This window comes from Oncorhynchus kisutch, linkage group LG4, assembly GCF_002021735.2.
Source record: "Oncorhynchus kisutch isolate 150728-3 linkage group LG4, Okis_V2, whole genome shotgun sequence".
NCBI classification, from domain to species: domain Eukaryota; kingdom Metazoa; phylum Chordata; class Actinopteri; order Salmoniformes; family Salmonidae; genus Oncorhynchus; species Oncorhynchus kisutch.
The window spans coordinates 57,473,567-57,486,893 of record NC_034177.2 but is presented as its reverse complement, the minus strand read 5'-3'; the positions used below and the strand labels follow the sequence as shown (position 1 = coordinate 57,486,893).

The 13,327-nt window shown below is 41.4% G+C and overlaps 1 protein-coding gene across 1 annotated transcript in view; it reads left to right on the top strand.

The window, feature by feature from the left end:
• The first annotated feature begins 253 nt into the window (after positions 1–253).
• Positions 254–13,327, top strand: part of ptk7b (protein tyrosine kinase 7b) — a 202,039-nt gene continuing 188,965 nt past the window's right edge. Inside the window, exon 1 of the mRNA XM_020481357.2 lies at positions 254–824. Coding sequence (XP_020336946.1) covers positions 704–824 — 121 coding nt within the window. The 5' untranslated portion in view covers positions 254–703. The remainder of the gene's footprint in view (positions 825–13,327) is intronic.

The following is a 13,327-nucleotide window of genomic DNA, read 5'->3' as shown; positions in this document are numbered from 1 at the left end:
TGGCTGAGAAATCAAAATAATTTATGTTAGGCTATACAAACTGTACATTTAGGAAATGACCCATTATTTTAGTTTATTTGAATAATTTGCAGTGGAGCTATAGTGTTTCCATAACAATTAAGTTATTTAATACACGTTGAACAAATCTCTCCTGGCTACTTTCAACCAGGGGGAAGCAGCATTGTATTCTTTATCCCTAGCATGCGATTACCAGCCTAGATACCGGAAGCGACGGCAATGGGAGTGAGTAAGAGTGCGCGTTGTAGGAGAAAAAGACGAGTTCCAGGCACCGATGATCGAGACTCATGTGGGTTCAGGACTGAACAGGTCTTTTGATCGGATTTCTAGGTGGACGGCTCATAAGAGAGAGGTGGAGTACGAAATCAACCAAAAGATTGGGAATATTAATCTAGTATTTGCACAATCTACATTTCTATTACAGACTACAAGAAGAACATGGGATATATGGCAAACTTGTTTTCCAAATTTATCTAACTATTCAGTCATATCTAAACAGTGCTCTTTTACGTGGTTGTCTTCCCTCTTGGTGTTCCCGGAGAGGTGGTTGAAAGTAGGTTGTCATACCTTCCATACCTTCTGCTCGACCTGCATAGGTTGTGCTCTTTTTGCGCAGACGTTGACGTGCGGAGTTCCCTCTTTTCCTTTTGTCGCAACAGTCTCTATTACCAAGTAGCTGACAATCATGGAACTATCTACGAAGAATGACCGACAACGGCGAGAAGGCAATACAAACTCTAAGGTTACCAACACCAGAAAGCCACCGGTGGCTACTTTCCTCTCAATTGGCATTATTTGCATGAAAGGTAAGCTATAAACTCGCAAGGCATTCACTGTAGTCTGTCACACGAACAGCCTATTAGCTTAGAAAGTATTGTCCGAGCTAAGGAATTCAAGCGCGGGGTTTCTATACATTATTTGCCATTTTTTTGTACATTGTATTTAACATTTTATTTAACTAGGCAAGTCCGTTAAGAACACATTTTTATTTACGGTGATGGCCTACCCCGGCCAAACTCGGAAGACGCTTGGCCAATTGTGCGCCGCCCTATGGGACTCCCAATCATGTCCGGATGTGATACAGTCTATCTAGATCAAGTTTGGCATTAGCTTCTTCATCGGGGTTTCGGTAGATAACTGCCCACGGTTGGCTGCCTGTGAACTACAATCCGACGCTGTGTTTTAATGTTTAGAAATTTTAATAAACGTGCTGATATGCCCCTTCTCTCAGCCTGAAATAATCTTAACAATAAAAAGATACTGTAGCAGACATAGCCCTGAGAAGTAGGGGTGCTTCAGCACATCTAGAAGAAGGAAAAAAATAAAATAATAATATATATATAATATATATATATATATATATATAATACAAAAGTAGTGCACCAGCCCTTACAAGTATTAGGGACAGATATAGACATCTGTAGGGTGGCAATTTTTTCCCACCGCATCTCTGCTTTGGCAAAAAAGTAGGTGTATAATTACGCGATAATGCCCGAGAAGCCAGTATTTGGAGGATATATTGTCACCGGTGTTGTTCGTCTCTGGCCTGCAAAAGGTGCCAATATATCCTCCAAACACCGTCTTCGATGGCATTACCACTTTAAACAACGGGTTACCATCATATTCAAATAATGATTGACATATTTCCATTAAAAACCTTTTTTTGATGAATTTATTCATACTATTTCATTCTTGGACAAGATGTAGCTCCTGTATCTATGGACATGGACGGGACCCAGTCATTTGTTCCAAATGTTCCACTTACAGTCACGTCAAACAGTTCAACCAGAATAACAGAAAACTAGCTGTATTTGTGTTTGTTTAAGCTGTTTTCTAGTGACATTTATTTGGATACATCCATAATAATGAGCTAATGATGCGCAATTTCGCCTGGCATAAAACATGTTCTTTCTTGTCAGGACACTGTTGTTCAGAGGAGCTAGCCAACAACACACCTACCACAATCACTTCAAACTGAAGTTGGAAAGACATCAAACTAGCTGCATTTTGTTTTGTTTTTTACCTGTTTTCTATTGTTATTTCCTTGTATATATCCATAACAATGATGCCAGATAATTCATGATTTCGACTGGCTGAGAAAAGCTGCCTTGCCTGCCTGTCTGTCTCCTCCCGACTCCAGGGATGTTCATTACTATGGGGCAGCTGGAGATCGAATTTCAATTTTGAAACAATGTTGCAAATGTCGGAGAGACAGACAGCAAGGTTTATACAAATGCTGATGATGCTTTTTAAAGTCGAGATCAAGTTTATAAATTGCCTGGCTGGGCTGATGAGACAGTGGATTGCACAGTGAGATGGAACAGAGTAAATAGGCTTTTCAACGTCCTAGCTTTAGTTGGTGGTTAACTTGTGGAATAGACACCGGCTGGAATGCGGTTTTAACCAATCAGCATCCAGGATGAGACCAACCGTAGTGAACTTAAGAACTTAAGTCTTGCAGGATTCAATAATTGGGATTGTAAGAGTTGTTGCCCTGTCCCTTTCTCTGCAATTGTATTCTAATGGAATCCAGAAAGAACAAAACCCTGTGCTCAAACATTTACATAAAAGGTGCAAAGTTATGGGCAAAAACATCCACATCAAATTCAATCTTTTTCTTGATCAAATATCATGGAAAACAACCACTTCTTCTGCAGTATTAATTGACCATCCTTACAAACCACTTAATGTAAATGTTCATTAGTCATCTGGTCATCTAGGTTTGTACCTGTAGACTCCATAACCATGAAGAAAAACAATGCACAATACAGTAATTGAGAACATTAAGTCATCAAGTGGTTTGTGATGATGTGAGGTGGTGGTGTGGCTCAGTTGGTAGAGCATGGCGCTTGCAATGCTTAGGTTGTGGGGTCGATTCCCATAGGTGACAAGCATGAAAAGGTATGCACTCGCTGTACTGTAAGTTGCTCTGGAAAAGAGCATCTACTAAAATGGAAAAGGAATGAATAGATCATTTGAGTTTTCACATAGAAATGAGTTGCACCCCCACCATAGAAATACGTTGCAAGTATTTCAAGAAACGGGAAAAACATATATCAAGTAAGTATTATCAGATTAAATGTTTTGTACAGATTATTATCAGACTCAAGTTACAGATGCTGGTAAACACTCAAATACATTTAGTTGATTTTTTTCTCTCTCACAAAAGTAGTCCACTGGGCCTTTACGAGTCCTGTATTGGCAGACCAATATAGACGTCTTCATTGCGTGCAATGTTTTTGCTTCTGCATCCCTCCCCACATCGGCCCAAAAAAATCGCAGCCCCCCCCCGCCCACCCCCAAACTACTTCCCGTGGTTATGGTAGCAGATTTGCACAGATCCTTATGCTGTGTGTTCCTTCAGTTGACAAACTATACTTCCTCCCCAGTTACGCTTACACACAGGTTTTCGGAGCACGCTAAATAGATAATTGGCACAGGTGGTCACCTCTGTCTTCTGTCTATCTACCGTAAACAAGCGCTGTAACATACAAGCACTGTAACGTGGAGATATGACCACGTGGGAACCCTAACCCTGTAAATGTGTAGTAATTAAACTTTTTGTAAAAAAACAAACATTTAGAGCAAATGTTTAAACCAAACCCTTAACAAAAGTACCCTGGGAATAATATACCTTCATCAATAGGCGCTAAAGGTAGTTTGGATCTATAAATGGGTTAGTTCGACAAATCCATAATAATATACTTCTGGTTCCATACATTGTGCTCCATGATCAAGGCATGACAGTCAACCAATATTTGTTTGGAACTTTGTCATTGTTTCGATGCCAAACGCTACCCGTTTCTTCACATTTATCTACATCCGGCTGTCATGTTGCAGTCTGTAAAAGTACGCTACCATTTCTATCTGAAGAAAATAAAGTTGAAATGTTGAGTTTAAAAGGCTCACACCGGGCATATGCAACATTGTAACATAGCCTACCTAAAGATTGGAAGTAGTTTACCTGCTGAGAAGAATGTAACATTGCTTTATTTGCAACACATATCTCATCTAATACTATGGTGTCATTGCACCTAAGAGCTTATTACTCTTTTATTGCTCTTGTAAACTGTATACTCTTGATGGTATAGGCCTAACCTTATTGTAAATGGAAAAGATGGGGTTACAAAATTATATTGTGTTTGTATCCCATACTGGAAAACACAGTTGTTCTCCTCCATGTTGGTATGCATGCACTGTGCATGATGCACATGACTCTACTACATTCCTGAAATACACAGACAAGATTGGCTTTCATATTGGCTTATTAGCATATTCATTCAGATAGTTGCTATTTTTGCAGGTCTGTCTTCTTGGCCAACTTGCCATGCTTTTCTTAGCTCCAGCCATATGTATGCTATGGGGTACAGCTTTGGGGGGTCGGTGCCAATGAAACGAAGTACAAAGAAAACAAGAGGGATAGAAAAAAGATCAGAATCCTTCCAACTAGTTGATAAAGACTCGAGAGTTCATAACCTCTGCAGGGTGTTACAAAGCCAAGAAAAAGCCATGGATCCTTCCTAGTTTATGAAAGGAATGTTCTTATCCTGCCCATTAACTCTTAACTCTCATGTCATATTTAGGGTATGTTTTGATCTCTGCCTATCAAATGAGCTGCAATGAAATGTAGTTGGCTGCATCACGTGTATTCCTTCCAGGTGTATGTGTTCCTTTAGAGGAATTCACTCTGCTGAAGTTGAGAGCACGATCGCCCCTCTTTCTCCACTCCCCTCCACTCCACTCTCTGCACTAGGCCTCTGAAGGGAATGGCTGTCTGCTCTGTTAGGGAGATGAGTAGACCAGAGCTAGGTACACTCACAGCCAGATCACATTCTAACATGCTTCAGTAATGTCCCTCATGCACATGATCAAGGAGGTCCCATGCCACATGCGCACGAACACATACATACATACATACATACATACATACATACATACATACATGCATACATGCATACATACATACACACACACACACACACACACACACACACACACACGAAGAAAACTGAGATTAGATGGGGAAAATAGGGCGCTATAAAATGTTAGATATTTTTTGGGGGCCTGATTCTGGGTTTTTTCTCTCAAATTCAGTTTTTTTTCTCCGTTTTGATTTTCCAGGTTTACGTTTTCTTTAGGGTAGAGTTGTCAAACTTTCTTTTGTTGCTTTGTGGAGGGTTGTGTGATTTAAAAAAAATCACACAATAAAAAATAATAATATTGGGCACATGAGAGGGTAGTGCATTTCCCCCCTGTTTTACAGTCCCCATTTTGCAGTTTTTACTATGTAATTTATTCTATATTGCCAAATGTTCTCATCTCCTTGCACCATCTCCTTGCGCCTCTCCTATTAAGGTGTTTTGGTACTTTCCTTATGCACTACCCTTTTCTTTTTCGCTTACTATACAGTCACCTCTATCCTGCCCTCTATCCATAGCGACAATTAGTGGTAGGTGGATTGTTTGTCCAGATCTTAACTAACAATCATACCACACATAAAATCAGTCAACCTGCACCAATTTTCACAAGAACATAAAGGAATAGCGGAGAGACCAGGTGCCTCATTGCGCATGAATGTCAAGACAGCCAAGACATGAGACACGCAGCTCAAAAAGCTCTTGTTTAGGCCATACAAATGTAATTGACTCAAACCCAGAATCTCTAGTGCCACCCAGCTAGACCACTGCGCCACTCGGGAGGCTCTCAATTGAAACTGTTGTTAGAAAGTACAACTTGTTGGAAGATCATTTGAAATTGACAAGTTGAAACAGCCTATAGATAATTAGCAGGCAGCGCGTGTTAACTGTCGTGTTGCATAACAATCACGTTTTGGGACAGTTGGTGCGTCAAAACGTCACGTGCATAAAACAACTCACGCTGGGGCAACCGTTCGATGTATTTGGAATTCTAATGTAAAAAGGTTAAATAGATAAAAAAATTATGCACAAAATAATTTAGGCAACAGGGATCTTGATCCAGGAGAGGATTGAATGTCTCTGATGTATCTTAACATCTAGCCACTTAGCTAGCAGGTCAGCAAACCATATGCATAGCTGGAGCCATGAGCTGGATATAATTTATTTTACACATCTTAGATGGTATAAATGGTATATCACCCAAGCCTACTGGTCCCTGTGACTGTCAATCCAAAACCATTATACTGTCATAATCCTTGCTATATGAGCCATGATACAATTCCTACCAAGTGGCACAATGCATAGGGTGTTTGCCTTTCATGCCAGTGACCCGGATTCACTTCCTTGTCCTGCCGTTTAGGAATAGTAGTAATAACAAAAGGCTGAAATCTCTTGGTGAGGTTAGTAGGTTTTGTACAAAGGTTGTTTTGTATTATTTCAAGGGTTACAAAGTTTTTTTGTAAAATTATTAGTATGATTCTTTTTTTTTGCTGGCTCACCTCACAAAATAAAATAAAAATCTGTTATACAGTTAATCCAATCTGTATGGCTTTGTGGACAATACTATTATTCTACCTAGATTAGCCTACAACACCATAATGCAATGAATATTGCATTATTGTTTTCAAGTGAGTACAATTGGAAACTGTAGAAAAAAATATAATTTGAATAATGGCAAAAAGCCCTGTTATTTGAATGTTTCATTTCATCCATTCCATTTGAATCAGTTGTGGGTCTACTTTCAACATATTATAAGATCTAAAAAGGTCCAATAGGACAGTCTGGCGCAGGGTTTCCATTAACCGTTAAAAATGTTTTTAAGCAGATAAATAAAAATGTTGCTGGCTAAATTCACTGGGAGGAAAAACAACAGTTGACACACTATCAGTATGTCACCCAACACTTTACAATGTGAGCTGGAGGCAGTATGCATTTTGAAAACATACTTAATTGTGTGAAACCTGAATGTTTTACTTTCATATTATGAGGCATGCCTTACAGGGTTCGTACGGTCATGAACATCCTGGACGTCATGGATTTTTAAAATAGTGTTTTCCAAGCCTGGATTTTTTTTTTACAAATCATGGAAATGTATTTAATCATTTCTGTGAATGTAATTTATTTAGGCACAGTTCTTAAAATATTTTATCAATCAAATAACAGTAACCTTATTAGCCAGTATCAGAATGATACTAGGGAGTCTTTGTTTGTGTGCATCACCTGCATAGTGCGAGACAAGTGGGCCGTTGCACAAGTGGAGAGAGACAGAAAGGACATTACAGCAGCAGGTAGGTCTATCCAATAAAATATGATAGAGAACAAATGAACTAGGTAGCCAATTAAAAACATGTTTTGTACCCTCTAGTTACACGTATTAATGTTTTCGTCATGTTCCAAAAAGCCTTCCACCAACACTCTCAGCCTTCCACCATACAATTAAAAAAAAAACTATTCATATGGTTCTTTTAAGCAATTATTTTTGACTAAATGATCGATTCACTTCACCATTGTATTAGTTGGGATTCGGTGAATCAAAATAATAATTTGTGAATTGTGAACACATTTTGGGAAAAAAAAAGATTATTTTGGATTATGTGGCTTCAAAACTTGTTTTGTTGATACTTCTAGTTGATAATGGCATCCAATGTATGGGACATTTGCAACTCAATTATATGAGTCAGCCTGCAAAGTAAACACTTCTAAAGTAGCTAAGATAAATATGACTAAACTAGAAAAGGTACATTTCCAGAAAATGTGTCAAATCAAATACAACTTTATTGGTCACATGCTCCTAATACAACAGGTGTAGACTTTACAGTGAAATGCTTACTTAAGAGCCCATTCCTAACAGTGCAGAGTTAAACAGTACCTTTGCTAAATAAAAAAGGAAATAGTAACTCAATAAAAACAGTACCAGTACTGAGTCAATGTGCAGGGGTACGAGGATTTGAGGTAGTACAGTATGTACATGTGGGTAGGGGTAACAGTTACTAGGCATCATAGTGCTAAAGGCGTCACTACAGTCCCGGGTTCGATCCCGGGCTATGCAGCCGGCTGCGACTGCGAGACACGAGGTGGCGCACAATTGGCCCAGCGTCGTCTGGGAAAAGGAAGAGTTTGGCCGGCTGGGATGTCCTTGTCCCATCGTGATCCAGCGACTACTTGTGACGGGACGGCCGCATGCACGCTGACATGGTCGCCAGTTGTACGGCGTTTCCTCCGACACATTGGTGCGTCTTGCTTCTGGGTTAAGCAAGCAGTGTGTCAAGAAGCAGTGCGGCTTGGCAGGGTCGTGTTTCGGCGGACGCATGGCTCTCGAACTTCGCCTCTCCCGAGTCTACGGGAGTTGCAGCGATGGCACAAGACTGTAACTACCAATTGGATATCACGAAATTGTGGCAAAAAGGGGATAAAAAGTATCACAAAAAAACAAGTGACTAGGCACATGCCTTTTGGTCCCAGATTTAGAGCGAGGTCTGGGTAGCCCTTTTGATTAGCTGTTCAGGAGTCTTATGGCTTTTAGGGCCTTCCTCTGACACCGCCTGGTATAGAAGTCCTGGATGGCAGGAAGCTTGGCTACGATCACTACGATCTGTAGTGCCTTGTGGTCGGAGGCCGAGCAGTTGCCATACCAGGCAGTGATGCAGCCAGTCAGAAAGCACTCGATGGTACAGCTGTAGAACCTTTTGAGGATCTGTGGACCCAAGCCAAATCTTTTCAGTCTCCTGAGGGGAATAGGCTTTGTCATGCCCTCTTAATGACTGTCTTGGTGTGTTTGAACCATGATAGTTTGTTGGTGATGTAGACACCAAGGAACTTGAAGTTCCACTGCAGCCCCGTCGATGAGAATGGGGCTTGCTCCGTCCTCTTTTTCCTGTAGCCCACAATCATCTCCTTTGTCCTGATCACGTTGAGGGAGAGGTTGTTGTCTTGGCACCACACGGCCAGGTTTCTGACCTCCCTCCTTCCTATAGGCTCTCATTGTTTTCAGTGATCAGTCCTACCACTGTTGTGTCATCGGCAAACTTCATGATGGTGTTGGAGTTGTGCCTAGCCATGCAGTCATGAGTGAACAGGGTGTACAGGAGGTGACTGAGCACGCACGCCTGAGGGGCCCCCGTGTTGAGGATCAGCGTGGCGGATGTGTTGTTCCCTACCCTTACCATCTGGGGGCGGCCCGTCAGGAAGTCCAGGATCCATTTTCAGAGGGAGTGGGGCTTTGAGGGCACTATGGTGCTGAACGCTGAGCTGTAGTCAATGAATAGCCTACTCACATACAGTGCCTTGCGAAAGTATTTGGCCCCCTTGAACTTTGCGACCTTTTGCCACATTTCAGGCTTCAAACATAAAGATATAAAACTGTATTTTTTTGTGAAGAATCAACAACAAGTGGGACACAATCATGAGGTGGAACAACATTTATTGGATATTTCAAACTTTTTTAACAAATCAAAAACTGAAAAATTGGGCGTGCAAAATTATTCAGCCCCTTTACTTTCAGTGCAGCAAACTCTCTCCAGAAGTTCAGTGAGGATCTCTGAATGATCCAATGTTGACCTAAATGACTAATGATGATAAATACAATCCACCTGTGTGTAATCAAGTCTCCGTATAAATGCACCTGCACTGTGATAGTCTCAGAGGTCCGTTAAAAGCGCAGAGAGCATCATGAAGAACAAGGAACACACCAGGCAGGTCCGAGATACTGTTGTGAAGAAGTTTAAAGCTGGATTTGAATACAAAAATATTTCCCAAGCTTTAAACATCCCAAGGAGCACTGTGCAAGCGATAATATTGAAATGGAAGGAGTATCAGACCATTGCAAATCTACCAAGACCTGGCCGTCCCTCTAAACTTTCAGCTCATACAAGGAGAAGACTGATCAGAGATGCAGCCAAGAGGCCCATGATCACTCTGGATGAACTGCAGAGATCTACAGCTGAGGTGGGAGACTCTGTCCATAGGACAACAATCAGTCGTATATTGCACAAATCTGGCCTTTATGGAAGAGTGGCAAGAAGAAAGCCATTTCTTAAAGATATCCATAAAAAGTGTCGTTTAAAGTTTGCCGCAAGCCACCTGGGAGACACACCAAACATGTGGAAGAAGGTGCTCTGGTCAGATGAAACCAAAATGGAACTTTTTGGCAACAATGCAAAACGTTATGTTTGGCGTAAAAGCAACACAGCGCATCACCCTGAACACACCATCCCCACTGTCAAACATGGTGGTGGCAGCATCATGGTTTGGGCCTGCTTTTCTTCAGCAGGGACAGGGAAGATGGTTAAAATTGATGGGAAGATGGATGGAGCCCAATACAGGACCATTCTGGAAGAAAACCTGATGGAGTCTGCAAAAGACCTGAGACTGGGACGGAGATTTGTCTTCCAACAAGACAATGATCCAAAACATAAAGCAAAATCTACAATGGAATGGTTCAAAAATAAACATATCCAGGTGTTAGAATGGCCAAGTCAAAGTCCAGACCTGAATCCAATCGAGAATCTGTGGAAAGAACTGAAAACTGCTGTTCACAAATGCTCTCCATCCAACCTCACTGAGCTCGAGCTGTTTTGCAAGGAGGAATGGGAAAAAATGTCAGTCTCTCGATGTGCAAAACTGATAGAGACATACCTCAAGCGACTTACAGCTGTAATCGCAGCAAAAGGTGGCGCTACAAAGTATTAACTTAAGGGGGCTGAATAATTTTGCACGCCCAATTTTTCAGTTTTTGATTTGTTAAAAAAGTTTGAAATATCCAATAAATGTCGTTCCACTTCATGATTGTGTCCCACTTGTTGTTGATTCTTCACAAAAAATACAGTTTTATATCTTTATGTTTGAAGCCTGAAATGTGGCAAAAGGTCGCAAAGTTCAAGGGGGCCGAATACTTTCGCAAGGCACTGTAGATGTTCCTTTTGTCCAGGTGTGAAGGGGCAGTGGAGTGCAATAGAGATTGCATCATCTGTGGATCTGTTGGGGCAGAATGCAAATTGGAGTGGGTCTAGGGTTTCTGGGATAATGGTGTTGATGTGAGCCATGTTTAGCCTTTCAATGCACTTCATGGCTACAGATGTGAGTGCTACGGGTCGGAAGTCATTTAGGCAGGTTACCTTAGTGTTCTTTGGCACAGGGACTATGGTGTTCTGCTTGAAACAGGTTGGTATTACAGACTCAGTCAGGGACTGGTTGAAAATGTCAGTGAAGACACCTGTCAGTTGGTCAGCGCATGCTCGGAGTACACGTCCTGGTAATCCGTCTGGCCCTGCGGCCTTGTGAATGTTGACCTGTTCAAAGGTCTTTCTCACATTGGCTACGGAGAGCCAGTGTCTCAGTGTTACTTGCCATGAAGGGAGCATAGAAATAATTTAGCTCGTCTGGTAGGTTTGTGTCACTGGGCAGCTCGTGGCTGTGCTTCCCTTTGTAGTCTGAAATAGTTTGCAAGCCCTGCCACATCTGGCATCGGAGCCGGTGTAGTACAATTCAATCTTAGTCCTGTATTGATGCTTTGCCTTTATGATGGTTTGTTGGAGGGTATAGCGGGATTTCTTATAAGCTTCCGGGTTAGAGTCCCGCTCCTTGAAAGCGGCAGCTCTACCCTTTAGCTAAGTGCGGATGTTGCCTGTAATCAATGGCTTCTGGTTGGGGTATGTACGTACGGTCACTGTTGATGAAGCAAATGACAGATGTGGTGTACTCCTCAATGTCATCTGAAGAATCCCGGAACATATTCAAGTCTGTGCTAGCAAAACAGTCCTGTAGCTTAGCATCTGCTTCATCTGACCACTTTCTTATTGATCGAGTCACTGGTGCTTCCTGCTTTAGTTTTTGCTTGTAAGCAGGAATCAGGAGGATATAATTTTGATCAGATTTGCCAAATGGAGGGCGAGGGAGAGCTTTGTATGCGTCTCTGTGTGTGGAGTAAAGGTGGTCTTGAGTTTTTTTCCCTCTGATTGCACGTTTAACCTGCTGGTAGAGATTAGGTAGAACGGATTTGAGTTTCCCTGCATTAAAGTCCTCGGCCAATAGAAGTGCCACCAATGGATGAGCTTTTTCCTGTTTGCTAATGGCCGTATACAGCTCATTGAGTGTGGTCTTAGTGCCTGCATCGGTCTGCAGTGGTAGCTACGAAAAATGTTGATATAAACTCTCTTGGTAAATAGTGTGGTCTACAGCTTATCATGAGATACTCTACCTCAGGGGAGCAAAACCTTGAGACTTCCTTAGATTTCGTGCACCAGCTGTTGTTTACATATATACATAGGCCGCCGCCCCTTGTCTTACCAGAGGCCCCTGTTCTTTCCGACCCCAAAAAAGCTTAAAACCCACCAGCTGTATGTTAATCATGTCGTTGTTCAGCCACGACTCGGCGAAACATAAGATATTACCATTTTTAATGTCCTGCTGGTAGGATATACGTGCTCGTAGTTCGTTTATTTTATTATCGATTGATTGTACGTTGGCTAATAGGACCGATGGTTAAGGTAGATTACCCTCTTGGCGACGGATCCTTACAAGGCACCCGGACCGTCGTCCATGATATCTCCATCTTCTCCTCCTGCAAATGATGAGATGATGAGGGCTCTGTCGGGCGTCCGAAGTTTCCTCCAGTTTCGGTCATAAGACATGGTGGAAGAAATATTATGTACAAAACAAGTTACAAAAAACATACACAATAACACAATTGGTTACGGGATCGTGAAACGGCAACCATCTTCTTCGGCGCCATTATCATTAATATTGCTACTTTTTATTTTAATACCTGCAGTCAACTTGTGCAATACATTAGGAGATAAAGCAGATTGCATTCTTCATTTCACCAGTCACATTATTTTTACATTATGAAGCTTACCGTAGTTCCCGTGAACAGTTGAGGCAGTCAGGTGTTGGTTTGTAAATAGCTCAACAGTAAAATGCAGGAGCTGGTGAGTTTATAGTGTTCTATATCTATCGGCGAATCTCTGTTGTGCGGCACACATAAGGAGATGAAGTTGCACTTGTATGCAATTCACTACTAAACGCCATCACATTTCCCATCAGATATCTTATAATGGCTTGAAAAGTTGAAAAGCTCTGGATGAGTTATCGTTTTTTTTCCTCCTCTGTTCTCCCCTACGCTCTGTGTACACATTCTGATCTTACTTCAGAAAAGCAGACATCACAACTTTGTTCATTTGCACAATTTCTCTCATTCACTTTCGCTTGTAAATATTCACACTTACTGAAAATGAACATTGGTAGCTACTAGCTATGCTCGTATAATTGTATGAGCTGGATTTGCCTGTCTTTGCAATTAGTTATGTTTCTTTTCACTAGTTAGCATTTAGCATGATTTCGCTATTAGTTTGTGCTAATTTTGTTAGCATTCTGCTCATAGAGGACCAATGAGCTGT